This window comes from Dermochelys coriacea, chromosome 1, assembly GCF_009764565.3.
Source record: "Dermochelys coriacea isolate rDerCor1 chromosome 1, rDerCor1.pri.v4, whole genome shotgun sequence".
Classification (NCBI taxonomy): Eukaryota; Metazoa; Chordata; order Testudines; family Dermochelyidae; genus Dermochelys; species Dermochelys coriacea.
Window position 1 is genome coordinate 213,253,078 of NC_050068.2, and position 21,636 is coordinate 213,274,713.

At 44.3% G+C, this 21,636-nt stretch overlaps 1 gene segment (V, D, J or C); it reads left to right on the forward strand.

The window, feature by feature from the left end:
• Positions 1-2,268: 2,268 nt before the first annotated feature.
• On the forward strand, positions 2,269-3,262 carry LOC119853964. The segment is given in 2 exon segments: positions 2,269-2,422; positions 2,583-3,262. Coding segments are annotated over 2 exon segments (408 nt in total).
• The last annotated feature ends 18,374 nt before the right edge of the window (positions 3,263-21,636 follow it).

A 21,636-nucleotide genomic window follows, 5' to 3' on the forward strand; every position in this document is an offset into this window, starting at 1 on the left:
ATCATAATTGTGCTGGCAATTTGCCACAACTACAAAGATAATCCAACCTATGTTAGGTTGACTTACAACCATTGCATTAATTACTGCAATGGCTGATGTCCATACATACTACCCTCCTTGGGTCGGTGTTGCATGTCCTCACCAGGAATATTTCCACTGACCTAAGAAGGGTAGTGTGGGGGCTGAGAGCCAGGTCTCTCAGCTTTGCTGGCAGCTCCCTGATGGGAGCCCTGCTACCCCGCAGGGGCTGCCTCTCCTCTTGGCTCCCTGTTCCCCACTGGCTTTTGTCAACAAAACTGTGTAGTGTAGTCAGGTTTAGAAACTGCCAGTTTACCTGAATTCCTGTTTCCCTAAGATTTCCTTCCCATGGAATCAAACTTATCAGTCCCCTGAGTTTGTTGAAGTCTTCTTTGTTGAAGTTAATTGTTTTAGTCTACTGCTCTCACTCCTTCCTTTCCTCAGAATCATGAACTCTATCATTTCACAATCACTTGCACCCAAGTTACCTTCCACCTTCAGATTCTCAACCAGTTTCTCCCTATTAGTTAGATTCAAACCAAAAATAGCTGCCTTCTTAGGTGCTTCCTACACTTCCTGAAACAAAGAGTTGTCCCCTACACATTCCAAGAATTTGTTTGACAGTTTGTGTGCTGCTGAGTTATTTTCCAACAGATATCTGGGTAGTTAAAGTCCCTCATTTATTCTGTGCTTTGGATTCTTCTACTATTTATTCTAAAAATGCCTCATCCAACTCCTCTTTTTGATTTGGTGGCCGGAAGTAGATCTTTACCATGACACTACCTCTGTTTAGTTCCCCTTTTATCTTCATCCGTATAGACTATATAAACTGACACAGAAATAGAGACTGGTTATACAAAGAAATATTGTAACATTTAAAATATTCTCTTTTGCTTTTAATTCCCACAATAAACAAAATTTTCTATCCATGCCAAATATATAAAATATGTACAGAAAACATATGAATGACCCACAACTATTTTTATCTTGGGCCCTGATGTTGCAATGTAATAAGCTAGCATAGATCCCCGTGGCCCAAGGAACAGTCCCATTCACTTCAATATTAGAACCACAGCTCTAGGATTCAGAGGCTACATTTCCACTGTGCTGCCAGTGTGTGTCACCCTCACTCCATACACGGCTCGTCTCTCGGTTGGAGGTGCTGATGCAACAGATCTGCTAAAGGAACCTGGTTTCAGACTGCGGTGCTTTTGTTTTGAAGAGTGAGGCCAGAAGTCAGGAACTTCTAAGTTCATCTCCCAGTTCAGTCACTGACTAGACATTTAAAGGCATCTCTGTGCCTCATCTTCTTCACATGTAAATCACTTGTTACTTCAAAGGGTTGTTGGGAGACTTGCAACTCCTGAGCCTGGTGGAGTCATGGACACTGCCATTAGAATCAGTTGGAGTATGGGCAGGCTTTAATTACTTAACATTTAATTGCTAAGTAGTATTCAGTAATGCAATGATATCAGGGCAGGATTTGCTGGGTCATAGGCCAGGAAGCCGTGCTACAAACATTGGTCAAGCCAGACGTGCCCCTCCCCACTGGAGACCCTTCCCTTCCTTATTATCCCACATTTTGATCCCTCCCTAACATAGGGGCCCATCTACCTGCCCTCCCATGGCAACCAGACACTCATATTCTGCCTTTCCACTCCACTCTTCCCTCATTTAAATAGTGGCCCTATGCTGGCATTGGTTGCTGGTGGCTGGGCTGACACAGTGGTGAAGGTGCTTGTCACTGTTTTATGAAGGCTCCCCAGGACATCCATCTCTTTCAATGCATAACCCCTAAATAGAGTTATTGGGGCTTGTTATTGGGGGTTGGAGTGTCTTGCACTACCCAGAGGGGAAGAGGGCAGCAGCATTTTCCTGTTCTGTCATGTATGTGTGTGTGAGAGGGAAGGATAATATCAAACAGCTTTAGAGGGAAAGGTTCAGGAACAAGGGAGGTGGACAGGATACTCTGTTAGCTGGATGGTGAAATTCTATAACCTGACCAAACCTGGAGGGGTTGGCAGGGCCCATTGGTGGGCGAGGTTTGGGTAGGAAGGTCTGGGTGACAAGAACTGTGAAAGAGGCACAAAAATAAAATGATTTGTGCTTGAGCAGTTCGAGGGAGGGAAAAGGAGAGACAGAGATAGGACAGAGAGAGCAGACTGGAAAGAAAAAGTGGAACAGAGGGGAGTGTCAAAGAGAAGGAGAGAGTAAGGTATATAAAGGGCCAGGAAAAGAGCGTCACAAATTGTGGGTCAAGAGGGGGAGAGAGGGAACGTGTGAAAGGAGAATTTGAATATTGGTGTCAAATGTCTGAAGAGCAGCGTATCCGGCCTCTGCGATCAGGGCAGGAAGATGCCGGAGCGTCTGTGGCTGCTTCTCACTCTCCTGACCCTCCCGCACTGTAAGGGGAGAACGGAGTGATATTTCTCATTGCAATTGACCTGCCTCCTTTCTTTCTTTCTTTCTTTCTTTCTTTCTTTCTTTCTTTCTTTCTTTCTTTCTTTCTTTCTTTCTTTCTTTCTTTCTTTCTTTCTCCATTCATCTCAGTGTCTCATTCACAGATGGGCGCTCTCAGACTCTCCACCAGACCCCCCGATTCATTTCTCTGCCCCCCGGCTCCTCTGTCCAGCTGCACTGCTACCTGCAGGGATACAGTTCAACCCCCTGGATGTACTGGTACCGGCAGCCTCCCCAGGGTGGAGCCCTGCACATGCTCTTTCTCTCCAGAGGGAAGGATTTGATTGACCACAGTTCGGAGAGACACTTTCGGGCTGCCCGACCGACCGAGCAGAACTTCTCACTGAGCACAGACGGCCTCTTCCCCAACGACACGGGGCTGTATTACTGCGCCTGGAGCCGCACACTGAGCCAAGCAGGTGCAGCCCCTGGACAAAAACTCTGCCTCCCCGCCCCGCTGTGAGGAGCTGAGCTGAGATCAGGTTTCACCCACTAGCTCAGTCCCCTGCCCTGTCCCTTCCCACAGACACCGTGAGTCAGAGCCCCAGCTTCTCCCTTCGTTCCTTGAAGCGGAACATCTGTGTCATGTTTCATCACAGCTATTAGCGATGGAAGAGATATCTGAGGCCTCATCTGATCCAAGCCCTTTCCAGCCACTGCAGGATTATTCCCTGTGGTGTATTCACCAGCCTAGGTACAAATGGACATTATTTTCTCCCTCCAGGGGGACTACTGCCTTTCTAACACACACCTCGCCTTCAGGGAAAATTTCCCATTTCTCCAGATGAAATGTTTCAGAGTAGCAGCCGTGTTAGTCTGTATTCGCAAAAAGAAAAGGAGGACTTGTGGCACCTTAGAGACTAACAAATTTATTAGAGCATAAGCTTTCGTGAGCTACAGCTCACTTCATCGGATGCATTTGGTGGAAAAAACAGAGGAGAGATTTATATACACACACACAGAGAACATGAAACAATGGGTTTATCATACACACTGTAAGGAGAGTGATCACTTAAGATAAGCCATCACCAGCAGCAGGGGGTGGAAAAGGAGGAAAACCTTTCATGGTGACAAGCAAGGTAGGCTAATTCCAGCAGTTAACAAGAATATCAGAGGAACAGTGGGGGGGGGGGGGGGGGGAGAAATACCATGGGGAAATAGTTTTACTTTGTGTAATGACTCATCCATTCCCAGTCTCTATTCAAGCCTAAATTAATTGTATCCAGTTTGCAAATTAATTCCAATTCAGCAGTCTCTCGTTGGAGTCTGTTTTTGAAGCTTTTTTGTTGAAGGATAGCCACTCTTAGGTCTGTGATCGAGTGACCAGAGAGATTGAAGTGTTCTCCGACTGGTTTTTGAATGTTATAATTCTTGACGTCTGATTTGTGTCCATTCATTCTTTTACGTAGAGACCAGATGAAATGGTCCCCTTTGCTCAGTTTGCTCATGTTCTATGATCTTTTGACCAGAGATGGAGTCAAGAGGAGATTTCAGTTTGATATTAGGGACTCATGAAAGAAACCTCAGAGGGATCGAGCATATGAAGTGGGTTAAACTGCCCCAGGTCATGCAATGATTTCCTGACAGAGCTAGGGGATAAAAATTGGAGTCCTTACTCCCAGTTTCCTGCCCTTCCCAGCAGAACTACCCCTTTTTGAATTGGTATGAGCTATTAGATGTAGGATGTGCTGGAGATTGACAAATGAGCTGAAGTAATGAAAACCAGTTTTTGCCAAGATTTAAACAGTTGCATGTCCTTTTAAATGTCTATGCCAGCTCATGTTATGGCTGAATTTATCCCGTCTGTTTGTATCTCTTGTTGGCAGTGTATGCTTTCTATGCACTGGAGCAGTTTTACGTTGCAGGCAGTGGAGCTGTCTCCAAATGGGCTGATATAAAATCACTCATCCTTTTCCTTCAGTTGAGAGTCTTTTTAAAAACAATGACCATCTCTGCCCCATCCAATTTTGGAGAAAAGAGAAGAAGTTAGCTGAGATGGGCTGGAGCTCTAAAATAAATAAATAAATAAATACTCTAAAACCTGACTGGGATTGGATCACAAACCCTTTGATATACTCCATGTCTGTGTATCACATACATCTCTGGATGATAAATTCCTAAATTGGCTTGAGGCCTATAATGACTCTGCCCTACTTGGGTGCTGGATGTCATGAATGGCATTTCTTAGTGCAGTTTGTAAAGCCAACTCAACAGTAACTCTCATAACTGCCCTGGTGACCATACTCATGGTGACAGCAGCTTTACAGTCTGAGAAGGAAGAATAGCCCATTGGTCTCTCTGTCCTGAGAGCTCCTGAAACTGTCCAGATAGCCTCAAAAATGGTGACATTATGGAGGGGAGTCACAGCTTGACTATCTCTCCTGTGGAGACAGAGGATTTGCTTGTGAATTTCTGATCCAGCAGTTTCAACCAAGTGTTTTCGGGTGACCTCCTAAAAACAGGTCTGCAAATCTCTTCAGCCCCTTTGCCCTCAACCACTGTTTGCTCACTGTCAATGGAATTTCTCATATTGAATACTGTGGTAAGTATGGGCCTATAAGTATCAATGTAAAATACATCCATACATACCCTTTTAAAATAGAAAGAGAGTCTCAGCAGAGCAGACTGGCTTTCTCTGCGTTTTGGCAGTAGGAAACCTTCAGCCCATCTCAGTCTGCATTTCCAATAGATTTCAAAGTGTCATCACAGGTTAGTGGATAGTGCACTTACATATGGGCTAGAAGATTGTAGATTTTTGTCTCCATACTAAGATATGGGTTTATACATAGCAGTGGCACTGCAGGACAGTTGTAGGGGAAAGGGCTTGTTAGAGGTGTTCTGCCTTGGAATCAAATTCAGCTCTCTTCTGCCTTTGGTGGGGACTCTGTGCTAATGTTGCAGAGGTATCCCACACAGAGACCCATGTGCTGCCCCTAGGAGGGGATGGTAAGCTCTCACTTTCCTTTATTTTGTGATCTGTTCAGAGGGTTGTGAAAGAGCAAACAGCGTCTGAGCTGAGGACACTGTGAGCTAATGCTAAAGGCAGAATGGCTGCTGAGTTTGCCCATACAACCATGACATTAAGATTTTGTTAATAATATTTAGCTCTGATCTAACCCTTTCATTGGTAGATCTTGGAGTGCTTTACAAAGGAGATCAGTGTCATTATTCCTATTTTACAGATGGGGAAACTGGGGCAGAGGCAGGTGAAGGGACTTGCCCGATGTCACCCAACAGGCTAGGTCCAAGAATAGAAGCCAGATCTGCTGAGTCTTCTGTCCAGTGCTCTATCCATTAATCCACACTGCCTCATCCTTACTGTAACTGTGCCACAGAAGCCCTTTGCAAGTACTTGATTTTGGGGGCTGCAGATCAGCTCTCTCCATGGTCCCATGGAATGAACCTAGACTCCTCTAGAGGGCATCTCTGGGGCTGTAGGAGTCAATAGTGACTAGAATGGGGCAACATTTTTCATAAGCCAAATTTTCCCACCCAAAATATGTTTTAGTCAAAACAAGTATTTTTTATGGAAACATGTCAATTCCAATGAAAACTTTCAATTTGCCCACAGGAAATGTCAAATCTAAAATGTCACTTAACATACCATTGCATTGCCTTTGTGGGTAAAGGAAATAGCATTTTATGTCAAAACATCAATTTGAAACAAGAATTTTTATTTTGTTTTGACTTAAAATGTTTCTTAATTTTTTCAAACTAAAAAAACTGAAATGAAATGACATTTTAAGTCAAAACTAAATGAAAATTGTCATTTTCTGTCAACAATTTTTAGACCCCCCCCCCCATGTTTCATCTTGAGTCAGTTCAAAACTTTCAGTAGGTAAACAGAATTTTTTTTGACAGAAAAAATTTGAACAAAGTGTTTTTGTTTTAATTTTTTTCAGGAAAAATGTTGGTTTTCTGAATACCTATAATAGTGAGACAAGGTAAATTATTATCTGGGTTTGCAAAGGTCTTCTCTAGTCAATGGGATTTCTATGTTTGTGTGTCTGTAACATGATAACTTTTGAATGTCACATTGCATCGATTCCAAAATCTCAGAGAATGCTCTAGTCATCAATGGCCAGGCCCCTTTTGATTTTGGTGAAAAATTGAAAACCTCAAGGAGGAAAATGTGGGACACATGAATCTGTGGTCGGCTCTTTAACACCTATGGTCTCTAGCACCTCTGCAATTGTCTATAGATGAAACAACTGGTTGATGGCAGCCACTTCCAGCATAACAATACTCCATCTCCTCCTCCCAACAGTATTCAATATGTTGATACCCTGAATGACCTATCACAGAGACAGAAAGAAGAATAATGGGGGGTGAGGGTAGGAAGAGAGTATGGGAGAAGAAGGGCATAGATGTGTACATAGCCCCTGGTATGACGGGGGAGAAAAGGGAACCCTAACATTGGAGAGGGAGGGATTGGGTACACAGAACCCCTGGTGCAGGGGAGCGGGGCACACAGAGCCTCTAGCAAGGGGAAAGGGAGAAATGAGGGTTATCACAAAGCTCCTGCCTTTGGGGGAAGAATGGGGATCCTGCTATAGGGGGAGGAGGGAATGCAGGGTGCACAGAGCACATGCCATGGGGGTGCACTATGAGGTACTGTGGAATGGGTCAAACTGTGAATGGGGTGGCACACAGAACCCCTGTATAGCAGTAGGGAATAGAGGGAAATGGGGGGTAAGGTGCACACGGGGTCCCGGGGATAGGAAAGGGAATGGGTGACTCTGAAATGGGGTCAGAAATGGGATCTCCACATAAGAGAGAGATCAGGCTTCTATCATACAGAAAGAAACAGTTTATTACGCATAGAATCATAGCTCTATAGGACTGGAAGGGACCTTGCTAGGTCATCTAGTCCAGTTCCCTGTACTGAGGCAGGACTAAGTTTTATCTAGACCAGAGGTTCTCACAACAACATTTTTGGTGGCTTCTGGGTGCGGCCACCAACCCTTGCTATTGACCCCTCTGACAAATGTTCCTAAAATACTTAATTAGCTTTAGAAAAACAAATAAATATTCACATATACATGTCCAAATCATTGTAATTTATTTATGTAGGGTTTTTTTGTAGACTCAAAAATAATATATAGTTTTATTTTGATGCCTCTGGCCCCCGCTGCCTCCCATGACCCCCACCAATCACCTCTGGCCCTCACTGCCTCCCCCTGGGCCCCACACAGATTCCCCTGGGCCCCCTATTGCTCACTGGGACCCCCCATCAGCATAGGCAGAGTGGGGGGCATGGGAAGGCATTACCACGTTCCCCCAAACTGCAAGCCTCAGGCAGGCAACCTGAGTGTGCAATGTAAGGAGTTCTGCAGAGGAGACAGGATACATGCTTCCATGGAGTCCGAATTTTGTTTATAAACAGTGATTAAGTGGGGGAAGTGAGTTAAACCTGCCCCTGGAGCCCCATGGCTGAAGAGCACTGAAGCCTGCCCCTGGAGTCCCATGGCACTACAGGGAAGGGCCACTGCTTTGCATCCTCCCCCATCTCTGCCCAGGAGGCTGCCATGGCCACAGAAAAAATCCCTAGCAGCTGCATTTGAGAAGCGCTGATCTTCTAGATCAGTGCTACTCAAAGTGGTGGTCCGCAAACCGGTCCCAGTCTGTGAGCCATCAGCTGCTGGTCTGCGCGCATATTGGGAAAAAAAAGTGCCGGTCCCCCACATCAGATAGCTTGAGAAGCATTGTTCTAGACCATCCCTGACAGGCATTTGGCTAACCTTTTCTTAAAAGCCTCCAACTGAGAGAGATTACACAACTTCCCTGGCTAATTTGTTCCTATTTTAAACTGCCCTTACAGTTAGGAAGTTTTTCCTAACGTTTAATCTAACTCTCCCTTGTTCCAATTTCTTCTTGTCCTGTATTCAGCTGTTAAGGAGAACAATTTATCACCCTCCACTTTATAACAACCTTTTGCATACTTGAAGACTGTTATCATGTTCCCCCATAGTCTTCTCACCTCCAGACTAAATACACACATCTTTTTTTCAATCTTTTCTCATAGGTAATGTTTTCTAGACTTTTAATCATTTGTGTTGCTCTCTTCTGGACTCTCCTGTTTGTTCACTTCTATTCTGAAGTGTGGGGCCCAGAGCTGGACACAGTACTCTCTAGTTGAGTTCTAGTTGAGGCCTTATCAGTGGTGAGTAGAGTGGAAGATTTACTTCTCATGTCTTAATTACAACACTCCTGCCAATATATCCCAGAATGGTATTCACTTTTTGTGCAATAGGATTATGCATAGAAACTCCACCAAAGTGCTGATGGGACAGAAAGAATCAAAGGCAGAGCAGCTCCTTTGAGTCCGGATTATTTTCCTGTAAGAGCCTCATAACATATAGCCACCTGGTGTTCACTTAACTAGTCATCGAGATGTCAGTGTTGCAGTCATGCCATTCCTATCAGTCAAATGCAGATTTAAGGTAGGACAAATGGAAAATGCAACTGTCTTCCAAAAACCCAAGACTCTTCCTAGTGACATTAGTTTAGCCAATAGAGGAAAATTAAGTGAACTACAAAAGGTGACAGATCTGAAATAGTCTGTCCAGTAAAGGGCAGTGGAATCCACCCATGCACACATTAATGTCAGAATGGTACAAGTCAATGATAGTTACAGCACATATAGTCTCAGCAAGCTGGCACAAGTATAAATACCAGAGTGGCTGTGGTAGCATGGGTAGTGGCAGCAAAGGAACAGTTCTGTAGTGCCAAGTACTAGCCCATGCTACTACTACACTGCTGTTTAAACTCATGCTAGATTGAAGAAAGCTAGGGCGAGTATGTGTGCACGCATAGGGGAATCACAGCCCTAGTTCATAGAGTAGGTATAGTCTATGTTGGATATGATGGTGAAACAGCTTTGCTAAAGAAATCTGGTTTTAGACTGGGATGCTTTAGTTTTGAAGAGTGAGGCCAAGAGCCAGGAATTTGTAGGACCTTCTCCCTGTTCAGCCACTGACTTGACATTTAAGGCATCTCTGTGCCTCTGTTTCTTCATCTGTAACACTTGTTACATCACAGGAATATTGGAAGACTCTCAACTACTCATTCCACTGGAATTATGGAAGCTCTGTGTGACAGTTCTCAGAGTACCCAAGACTGTGAGCCATCTTGTAAGGGAGTCTTGCTTGTGCTTAGCTGGTTGTTAGTTACCCAGTACCACCACCTGTCAGCCACTCAAGCACTCCTGAGTGCCAGCCCTGTCTTCACCTTGCAGATTAATAACAGATGCACCCCAGTTCCGGAGTTCCTTTGAAGTGTTCCTCAGTGATATCCAGCCTCTCTTATGGGCTCCTCCCACAACTACCAGACCCATTGTTCCAGAAGGAACAGAAAACACCAGTTTGTAAGATTCCATTCAGGATCAGCACTTGGCTGATGTGACGAAGTGGGGATATTCTTAATGTCTTCTCTGATTCAAGTCTGTTACTCAAATATTTAGGTGGTGGGACGAGAGTGTGTGATCATTGCAGCGACCCATAGGGGGCAGGTGTGACTGCTTACTGGCTGCCTGGGACAGAGAAGGGCTGACACTCTGTAGCCTGGCAACTGATGGCTTGGCCCCCTCCTCTGCAAGAATCAGCTGGAGGTGCCAGTGCAGACCAGGTGACCTGCTGGCCCAGGAAAGAGACAAAGGAATGAGGAGGGGCTACAGGGGGTCTGAGGCCAGGCAGCTGGATACAGTTCAGTCTCCTGTTTGGGAGTCAGAGAGGGGAGTCCAGGACACCAGGCCCTGGATCCATTTTACAATGCTGGCTGAGAGTCACTGCCGACTGCAAAGCTGCGGTGCAGGGTGCCTCTGGCTTCCCAAGAGGTCCCGTCCAGGTGGACCCACTGCGGTAAGTGCATGGTGAGAACAGGGATGCTGAAAGCTCCAAGGTCAGACCTAGGAAGGCCATAGCTGAAAAAGCTTCTTGCCCTGGACGGCCTGCCCTGAGGGGAGTCACGCTACCCCAGAGTACTGTCTGGCTTCATAGAGTGCAGTTCCAGAGTGCTGGGCCTGTGATTCTGTGACAGCTTAATACCCCAGCACTGAGATATATTTATAGTGAGACCATCAATAAATTTATTCTCAGAAATTAAAGATTCAAGTGATTGTGAGTAAGGGTACCGGAAACAAATGGTTACCTATAAAACAAAATCATAAAATGCTTATGAGAGATGAAATTTAATTAACAGATTAATCTCCTGTCTAAAGAAATTTATCTCACCACAAATCCTCTGCAGTATTTTCAAACAAGGCTTGTGATTCTGCTTACTTCCTCGCTGCAGGATGAAGGGGTGTCTTCTTTGCCTTCCAGCATTGTTCTTGCTCATGGGCAGGATGACTATGCATAGCTTGTTTTTCCTGTGTGCTGCTTCCCTGTTGACCTCACATCTCTTTGTTAACATTTGACTTTGTATGTAAATGGACATCTACCTTACACTGCTTAATTTACAACCCAACAGAGAGACAGGTGAATAACCATCTCTTGTCTGACAGAAAGCCTGTTTTTAACCTCTGCTGATGACTAACACTTCCACAAAGAGTCTAATTTGCAGTATATATACATCAGTCCATACATTTCACCATGATATTAATAAACTATGTGACATCGGCTTTCATTTGAGACCTCACATGATATTCTTTGGTGAACCAGAATGTACATACCAGACTCAGGAGACATCTGTACCCCTCTTTACCCCTTTCTACCTGTCTGTGAGTCGGCATTAAAAATGTTTTGGTAAGTGTGATGCCCAGAGCTTTTAAGTTCTTCTCCCAGTTCAAACACCGACTGGACATTTCTGTGCCTCAGTGTCCTCACCTATAAAACACTGGTAACCTCACAGGAGTATTGGGAGACTTGCAACTCCTGATCCCACTGGAATCATAGAAGCTCTGCTTCTGCTGTTAACTTCAGTGGGACCAGAGACTGACCTTATGTTATTATATATTTAGGATGCAATTCTACAAGCACAGGCCAAGCCAAACATGCCCCCTTCCTAGTTTAGATCCCCCTTCCCATCTGTAGTCTCCCATATTTAGATTGCCCTCCCCATATAAGTTCCCCATCTACCTGCCGTCCCATCGTAGAAGGGTGGAATGTTGTTGCAAGATGCTTTCAAGGCTGCTTAAGCTGTTACAGCTGCTCAATGCTTCTGTTCTTGGACTTCCAGTATTATGAGCATGAGCAAAGAGTGTAGCCTACCAATTCAGCAGACCTCGATGTTACTCAGAGAAAGACCACAGGCATGGTTCAGTGACAAAGGCGCTCGGCCAGGTTTATAACCCTCAAGGCACTGTTCTAACAACTTGCACAAGTACATTAACACATGAGTGCCCTGTGGCAAGGAGTGGTTCAGTCAACAGTAGGAGTTTCTGCTGTCCCCTCGGCCATACAAAGGATTAAGGTGAAGTACCCCAACATTTATAGACTGAGACAAACAACTTACGTACCACCTTAAGTGTTTCATGACATCAGTTTGTTACCTCAGTTGTTCCTGATATCTAAGACACAACATCCCTCTTCATTGCTCTGTCAAACCATCTTATCTTGTACTAGATTGGGGTTTATTTTTACTAGCCTTCTGGAATGTATTTACGTATATATCTAGTGCCTAGTAATTCTTAGGCCGGCCTAGCAGCAACTTTGCCAAGTTCATGCACCAGACAGTGAACTTATAAGCATCTGCTTTAATACATGGTGTGATGAAGTGGGGATTTTCCCTTGTTATGTTGTATGTGAGCCTATGTGAGTCTTACTGTTGAGCCTATAGAAAAAGAGTACTTGCGGCACCTTAGAGACTAACACATTTATTTGAGCATAAGCTTTCATGAGCTACAGCTCACTTCATCAGATGCATTTGGCTCACGAAAGCTTATGCTCAAATAAATTTGTTAGTCTCTAAGGTGCCACAAGTACTCCTTTTCTTTTTGCGAATACAGACTAATACAGCTGCTACTCTGAAACCTGTTGAGCCTATGTGAGTTTTACTGTTTTGCATGAATACTGTGTGTGCCTCAGTTTCTCTGTGTGCCACACCAATAACTCAGTGGTGGGAATAGGGATGTGTGACTTTGGCTGAGACCTCTTGGGCAGGTGAGGCTGCTCCAGCTGCCTGCATGTACGCTATGACCAGTGCCCTTCATAACCTGACATCCAGGAGGGGGATGCAACCAGGTGACGACCAGGTGACTCTTTGCCCAGGAATAGAGACAAAGAGAAGGAGGAGGAGCAATGGAGGTGTCGAAGGTCAGGTCCCTGGAAGCTGGGCATTCTGCTTGGGGGGACTGGAAGAGGGGAAGTCCAGGCCGCCTCACTCCCCAAGATGGACTTGGCTGAAAGTCACTGATTTCTGTGCTCGCAAGCTCTGTTCTATGCTGTGTTCCTGTCAGGTAATAACCCCTTCTGTTCTACATGCTGGCTGAGAGTCACTGCTGACTGAGGAGTCGGGTGCAGGATCCTCTGGCTTCCCTGGGAGCCCCGCCCAGGTGGACTCGCTGCAGGAAGCTCCGAGGTCAGATCCAGGAAGGTCAAAGCTGTGTAAGCTTCTTGCCCTGGAGACAGTATGCTCAGAGAGAGGAGGCATGCTACACCAGATTCCTGACTGGCTTTGTATGGAGTAGTTCTGGAGTATTGGCCTGATGACTCCATGACGCATGGATTGACTTTGTGACTCTGTGTCAGGCCACCGGTCTTGTACCAGGCCCAGTGCTCCAGCCTCTTTCTCTCTCTACTATGCTCATTACAGCCAGGCACCCATCTTCTGCCTCTGGTCCCTGGGTGCATTTCCTGAATAGGTTAAATAGGCTGCTGCGTGCCTGCACAGTTTACAGAGAACTTAGACTGGTGTATTACTGCGCCTGGAGCCACACACAGAGCCAAGTGGGTGCAGCCCTTGGACAAAAACTCCCTCCCCCCTCGCTGTGAGGAGCTGAGCTGAGATCCCTGTCCTCTTCCACAGACACTGTGAGTCACAGCCCCAGCTTCTCCCTTCTACAGACCGGTCAGCCTTATTTCAGTCCCAGCAAAATCATGGAGCAGGTCCTCAAGGAATACATTTTGATGTAGTTGGAGGAGAGGAAGGTGATCAGGAACAGTCAACATGGATTCATCAAGGGCAAGTCATGCCTGACCAACCTGATTGCCTTCTATGATGAGATAACTGACAGACAGCTGCAGCGGCACAGGAGCTATCAAACAGAGCTCTAAACAGGGGAGTTTGAGTGGGAGTTTGCAAGGGGAGTTTGGCTTGTGGTGCTTGTTTGAGGTTTGCTTTTGCTGGGGGGTGTGTGGTCTTTTTGGTGTGGCTTCTGTTTCCCAGATTAACAGGATTTAGGTGGGAAGGAGATGACAGATACAGAGGCAGCTGTGGGAGTGACTCCTGTAGTGAAAGACACATTGAGGATGACTGGATGTGGAAGCTGTGGTATGTACATGATCCTGGAGGGGGGAACCGGTAAGAGTTTTTTCTGCATGAAATGTCGTCTGATAGAGCTGATGGAGGAAAAGATCCGAGGTTTGGAGATGCAGGTGGAAAGTCTGGTTGAGTTTAGGAAGGGGTTTGAGCAGATGATGGAGCAAAGATACGAGGTATCTGAAGGGAAAAGCTCAGACTCGCAGATGGAAGCAGGGCTGGGGAATTTTGAGGAGAGACTGGATGAGGAAAGTGGTCAGTGGAACATGTGACTCAAAGAACCAGACAGAGAAAAAGACGGGCTAGTGAAGGAGAAATAGAGCTTAGGAACAGGTTTGCAGAGTTGGAAAATGAAGAAGGGGCTCAGCAGGTACTTGTTGAAGGTGGAAGGGTAAGGAAGAAGAGAAGAGAGGCTAGTCCTATAGAAAAAGGGGAAGAGTCAAGGGAGACTACACCAAATATGAGCCCCAGGAGGTTACAGGATGGGTTGAAGAGGATTATAAGGGAAAATAGGAATGGAAAGAACTTGCAGCCAGAGGGAACAGGGGAGAGACTGGAGAATAGCACTGTCACCAGGAAAAGGCAGGTCTATGTGATTGGGGACTCTTTATTGAGAAGAATAGACAGGCCTGTCACTAGAGCTGATCCTGAGAATAGAAGGGTGTGCTGTCTTCCGGGTGCTAAGATACGGGATGTAGACCTGAGGTTGAAAAGGATCCTAAAGGGAGCGGGAAAGAATCCCCTAATTATCCTTCATGTGGGAACAAATGATACAGCCAGATTCTCGCTGGAAAGTATCAAGGGAGACTATGCTAGGCTGGGGAAGACACTTAAGGAAATTGAGGCTCAGGTGATCTTTAGCGGGATCCTTCCTGTTCCTAGAGAAGGGCAACAAAGGTGTGACAAGATTATGACTGTCAACAGATGGCTTAGGCAGTGGTGCTATAAGGAGGGCTTTGGGATGTATGGCCACTGGGAGGCATTCACGGACAGAGGTCAGTTCTCTCGGGATGGACTTCATCTGAGTAGGGAAGGAAATAGACTTCTAGGATCGAGGCTGGCACAACTGATAAAGAGAGCTTTAAACTAGGAATTGGGGGGAGATGGATGGGAGATGTCCAGAAAATCTCCACGCCAGATTTTAGCATTGAGAGGGAAGAAGATGAAGTAAGAAAGGATACAGCCATGGGTAGGAGAATGTATATAAGGAGCGAGGGCGGTGTGGATACTAGTCTAATAGGTTATACTGGCTGTAGAATGACTGTGCCTAATAGGGTACAAAATGTGAGCGAGTCCAAACAGCAAAAATTAAGATGTTTGTACACCAATGCGAGGAGTCTAGGTAACAAAATGGAGGAACTAGAGCTACTGGTGCAGGAAGTGAAACCAGATATTATAGGGATAACAGAAACATGGTGGAATAGTAGTCATGACTGGACTACAGCTATTGAAGGGTATGTGCTGTTTAGGAAAGACAGAAACAAAGGTAAAGGGGGTGGAGTAGCATTGTATATCAATGATGAGGTAGAATGTAAAGAAATAAGAAGCGATGCAATGGATAAGACAGAGTCCGTCTGGGCAAAAATTACATTGGGGAAGAAAACTAGTAAAGCCTCTCCTACGATAGTGCTTGGGGTGTGCTATAGACCTCCGGGAACTAATTTGGATATGGATAGAGCCCTTTTTAATGTCTTTAATCAAGTAAATACTAATGGAAACTGCGTGATCATGGGAGACTTTAACTTCCCAGATATAGACTGGAGGACCAGTGCTAGTAATAATAATAGGGCTCAGATTTTCCTAGATGCGATAGCTGATAGATTCCTTCATCAAGTAGTTGCTGAACCGACTAGAGGGGATGCCATTTTAGATTTAATTTTGGTGAGTAGCGAGGACCTCATAGAAGAAATGGTTGTAGGGGACAATCTTGGCTCAAGTGATCATGAGGTAATTCAGTTCAAACTAAATGGAAGGATTAACAAAAATAAATCTGCAACTACGGTTTTTGATTTCAAAAGGGCTGACTTTCAAAAATTAAGGAAATTAGTTAGGGAAGTGGATTGGACTGAAGAACTTATGGATCTAAAGGTAGAGGAGGGCTGGGATTACTTTAAATCAAAACTGAAGAAGCTATCGGAAGCCTGTATCCCAAGAAAGGGGAAAAAATTCATAGGAAGGAGTTGTAGACCAAGCTGGATGAGCAAGTATCTTAGAGAGGTGATTATGAAGAAGCAGAAAGCGTACAGGGAGTGGAAGATGGGAGGAATCAGCAAGGAAAGCTACCTAATTGAGGTCAGAACATGTAGGGATAAAGTGAGAGAGGCTAAAAGTCGAGTAGAGTTGGACCTTGCAAAGGGAATTAAAACCAATAGTAAAAGGTTCTATAGCCATATAAATAAGAAGACAACTAAGAAGGAAGAAGTGGGGCTGCTTAACACTGAGGATGGAGCGGAGGTTAAAGATAATCTAGGCATGGCCCAATATCTAAACAAATACTTTGCCTCAGTCTTTAATAAGGCTAAAGAGGATCTTGGGGATAATGGTAGCATGACAAATCGGAAGGAGGATATAGAGGTAGATATTACCATATCAGAGGTAGAAGCGAAACTGAAACAGCTTAATGGGACTAAATCGGGGGGCCCAGATAATCTTCATCCAAGAATATTAAAGGAATTGGCACCTGAAATTGCAAGCCCATAAATTTTTAATGAATCTGTAAACTCAGGAATAGTACCGAATGATTGGAGAATTGCTAATATAGTTCCCATTTTTAAGAAAGGAAAAAAAAGTGATCCGGGTAACTACAGGCCAGTTAGTTTGACATCTGTAGTATGCAAGGTCCTGAAAAAAATTTTGAAGGAGAAATTAGTTAAGGAAATTGAAGTCAATGGTAAATGGGACAAAATACAACATGGTTTTACAAAAGGTAGATCGTGCCAAACCAACCTAATCTCCTTTTTTGAAAAAGTAACAGATTTTTTAGATAAAGGAAATGCAGTGGATCTAATTTACCTAGATTTCAGTAAGGCATTTGATACCGTGCCACATGGGGAATTATTAGTTAAATTGGAGAAGATGGGGATCAATATGAACATCAAAAGGTGGATAAGGAATTGGTTAAAGGGGAGACTGCAACGGGTCCTACTGAAAGGCGAACTGTCAGGTTGGAGGGAGGTTACCAGTGGAGTTCCTCAGGGATTGGTTTTGGGACCAATCTTATTTAATCTTTTTATTACTGATCTTGGCACAAAAGTGGGAGTGTGCTAATAAAGTTTGCAGATGATACAAAGCTGGGAGGTATTGCCAATTCGGAGAAGGATCGGGATATTATACAGGAGGATCTGGATGACCTTGTAAACTGGAGTAATAGTAATAAGATGAAATTTAATAGTGAGAAGTGTAAGGTTATGCATTTAGGGATTAATAACAAGAATTTTAGTTATAAGTTGGGGACGCATCAATTAGAAGTAACGCAAGAGGAGAAGGACCTTGGAGTATTGGTTGATCATAGGATGACTATGAGCTGCCAATGTGATATGGCTGTGAAAAAAGCTAATGCAGTTTTGGGATGCATCAGGAGAGGCATTTCCAGTAGGGATAAGGAGGTTTTAGTACCGTTATACAAGGCACTGGTGAGACCTCACCTAGAATACTGTGTGCAGTTCTGGTCTCCCATGTTTAAAAAGGATGAATTCAAACTGGAGCAGGTACAGAGAAGGGCTACTAGGATGATCCGAGGAATGGAAAACTTGTCTTATGAAAGGAGACTTAAGGAGCTTGGCTTGTTTAGCCTAACTAAAAGAAGGTTGAGGGGAGATACGATTGCTCTCTATAAATATATCAGAGGGATAAATATAGGAGAGGGAGAGGAATTATTTCAGCTCAGCACCAATGTGGACACAAGAACAAATGGGTATAAACTGGCCACCAGGAAGTTTAGACTTGAAATCAGACGAAGGTTTTTAACCATCAGAGGAGTGAAGTTTTGGAATAACCTTCCAAGGGAAGCAGTGTGGGCAAAAGATCTATCTGGTTTTAAGATTCTACTCGATAAGTTTATGGAGGAGATGGTATGATGAGATAATGGGATTTTGGTAAGTAATTGATCTTTAAATATTCAGGGAAAATAGGCCAAATCCCCTGAGATGGGATATTAGATGGATGGGATCTGATTTACTATAGAAAATTCTTTCCTGGGTATCTGGCTGGTGAATCTTGCCCATGTGCTCAGGGTTTAGCTGATTGCCATATTTGGGGTCGGGAAGGAATTTTCCTCCAAGGCAGATTGGAGAGGCCCTGGAGGCTTTTTTGCCTTCGTGTGTAGCATGGGGCATGGTTGACTGGAGGGAGGCTTCTCTGCTCCTTGAAGTTTTGAACCATGATTTAAGGACTTCAATAGCTCAGACATGGGTGAGGTTTTTCATAGGAGTGGGTGGGTGACATTCTGTGGCCTGCGCTGTGCAGGAGGTCGGACTAGATGATCAGAATGGTCCCTTCTGACCTTAGTATCTATGAATCTATGAATCTATAAACTGGCTCTGTGGATATGGGGAAAGTGGTGGATATGATATATCTTGACTTTAGCAAAGATTTTGATACTGTCTCCCACAATATTCTTGCCAGCAAGTTAAAGAAGTATGGATTGGATGAATGGACTATAAGGTGGATAGAAAGCTAGCTAAATTGTCAGGCTCAACGGGTAGTGATCAATGGCTCGATGTCTAGTTGGCAGCCAGTATCAAGTGGAGTGCACCAAGAGTCGGTCCTCGGGCTGGTTTTGTTTAACATCTTTATTAATGATCAGGATGATGGGATGAATTGCATCCTCAGCAAGTTCGCAGATGACACTAAGATGAGGGGAGAGGTAGATAAGCTGGAGGACAGGGATAGGAGCCAATGGCATATTGGGCTGTATTAGTAGGAGCATTGCCAGCAGTTCGAGGGAAGTGATTATTCTCCTCTGTTCGGCACTGGTGAGGCCACACTGGTGTTAGTCCTGCTTTGAGCAGGGGATTGGACTAGATGACCTCTTGAGGTCTCTTCCAACCCTAATATTCTATGATTCTTTCCTTGAAGGGGGAATATCTGTGTCATGTTTCATCATAGCTATTCGCGATGCAAGAAATGTCTGAGGCCTCATCTGACATCCAACCCCTTTCCAGCCACTGCAGGATTATTCCCTGTGATACATTCACCAGCTTCACAGACACTCCCTTATTCATGCTGATATCCCCTGCAGATGGGGCATTCTTCCCAGACACGAAATCAAATGATCAACTGAATCCTGAAGATGAGGGTAAGAGATTCCCTAGCAGTTAAGCATTTAGGGAGCAATCCTATAATGCGCTGTATGCCCTCAGCCCTCACTGAAGTAAGGGGGAGTTAAAGGCACTCAGAACCTTGCAAGAGTCAGACCATAACTCTGATTATACCTGTGATACTGTTGCTGAACCAGGTCCCTTTCTTTAATTATACCCTGGTGATGGTGATTCTGCCAGTACTTCCAATCACTCACTGTGTGTGTCTGTGACCTGAGCCACTCCATGCCCCTGCTACCTCAAAAATGCACAGCAGGTTTCAGTGTAGGAGATGGCAGTTACACAGCTGCCTGACCTAAAGACAAGAGAGGGGAGGATTCAGGCTTTAGTCAGAGGAAAGTATGAGAAGACGACTTGAAGGGGGCAATGTATTCAGTCCCTGCACTGCTTTGGTTTCTAGCAATTGTTTCATGTAAGTAAAACAATTTTCTCATTTATATTTTTGTTAATTGGTAAGATTTTTAAAACTATCCTTCTGGCATTTGAAAATCTATCTATCTATCTATCTATCTATCTATCTATCTATCTATCTATCTAATATTTGAATATTTGTAATATTATATTACCATAGCTTTCTTAAATATATGTAGTCATTTTATTTTATTAATTAAAATATAATTATTATTTATGATTGTAATGCAATTTCTATATCAAGTGTTATAATACATATATTTGTGTAACATTATATATCCAAAAATGTTTTACAAAGTTGAGAAGGTATAATATTCTAATACAATATATATGAATTTAAGGTCGCCCCTTTCTTACAAGTAGGGTTTAAAGGATAAAAGAGTTATTGAGCAGTTCATCCAGGGCTCTGTCATGCAAGATGCTACAAACTCTGGCCTTGATCCTGCAAAGCTTTAAGCAATTTGTATCCTTTTTTACTTTATAGGAAAGGAAGAATCTACACTGGCTACGCCCATTACATTGTAAAACCATGACATTATTTTTTACTAGTTCAGCTAAATTGATAGAACACTTTTATTCCCTAATAAGATTGTCTACCTGAAATAACTAAAGGCGTAACATACAAATGATATTGTTAATTTGGTTTAAGTTTGTGTGTTGACCAACCCTGAGAAACAATAAGTACATAATAATTAATGGCCAATAATTATTGATAATTGATGGTTAATTAATTAATAATCTCTTCTGCACTTAATTTTCTACCATTGCTTTAATCATCATGGGAAGAGAGGTTGCATCTCATTCTATGTGCTAACAGTTCCTGGTTTCCCTTTTGGATTGTAGGCACTCATTCTGCAACCATCGTCCAGAGTCCGCAGTCAGTCGTGGAACAGCTGGGCAGACAGGTTTCCCTAGAATGTTCTTTGGAAGGGACATCTAACCTTTACATCTACTGGTATAGGCAGCTTCCTGGTGGACAGATCCACATGCTCGCCTACTCAGTAAGCACTGGTCAAGTAGATAATACTGGGCCGAGCCACTTCAGCACAAGCAGAACCAAGGACAAGGAGTTTCTTCTCAGCATCAAGGGCCTCTTAGCTAATGACACAGGAGTATATTACTGTGCTTGGAGCCGCACACTGAGACAAGTGTGTGCAGCACCTGGACAAAAACTCCCCGTCCTCCCCATGCATTGGCCTGTGTGCCCATCCCTTGTAGTGCAGCAAGCAGCAGCTGCATGTGAAGAGAGGGAATAGCAAAGCTGGCTATGAACACAGCTTTGAAGAGTAAGACTCTGAGTAAAGTCACAGGAAATGGACGCAACATCAGCCATGTCCCTGACTCATTGATGATAAACCCCTCTGAGCTTTTCAGCGGAGAATCTCTTGGCAAGAGAGTCTCCACAATAGACTCCTTTTAAATCAAGGAGGAAGAGGATTATTTTCATAGTGGGAGGACAGGGTGGGCTGAGGGGGATAGCTGATGTGATGGAACTAAGAAAAGAGGGGAAATTACAGGCAGGAAAACAAGATAATATATTATAACATCATGATCTATTACTCCCTAAAGGAGGGGCTGGAAACTCCATTTTTTGTCATTTAAAACTAGATTGGATAAAGCCTTGGGGAATAGGCAGTATGGTTGCCGTTCTCAAATTACTATTCCATTCATAGACCACTTCTTATCACATGGACACTGTGATGGGATCCCCAGGGTGCAGCCTGGGACTGTGGGACTGAGGTGCCTCCTTAACTCTCTCCAGCCTGGGCTGTCTCTCACGATAATTTGCTAGTGACTAGCAGCAAACCCCTCCAGGTGCTGTTATCACTCAGCACAACAGCATGTGGAGCCCCCACACCCAGCTAGATGGCACGAGTGCTCCCAGAGCCACTCATGAATCACACAGAGAAAAGCACCAGAGCCAAATCCCCCCAGCTCCTAGCACTGTACCCCAGGAATATACTGTCCTGCACTGCTCAAGATAAGCAATACAGATTTATTAATTAGTTCA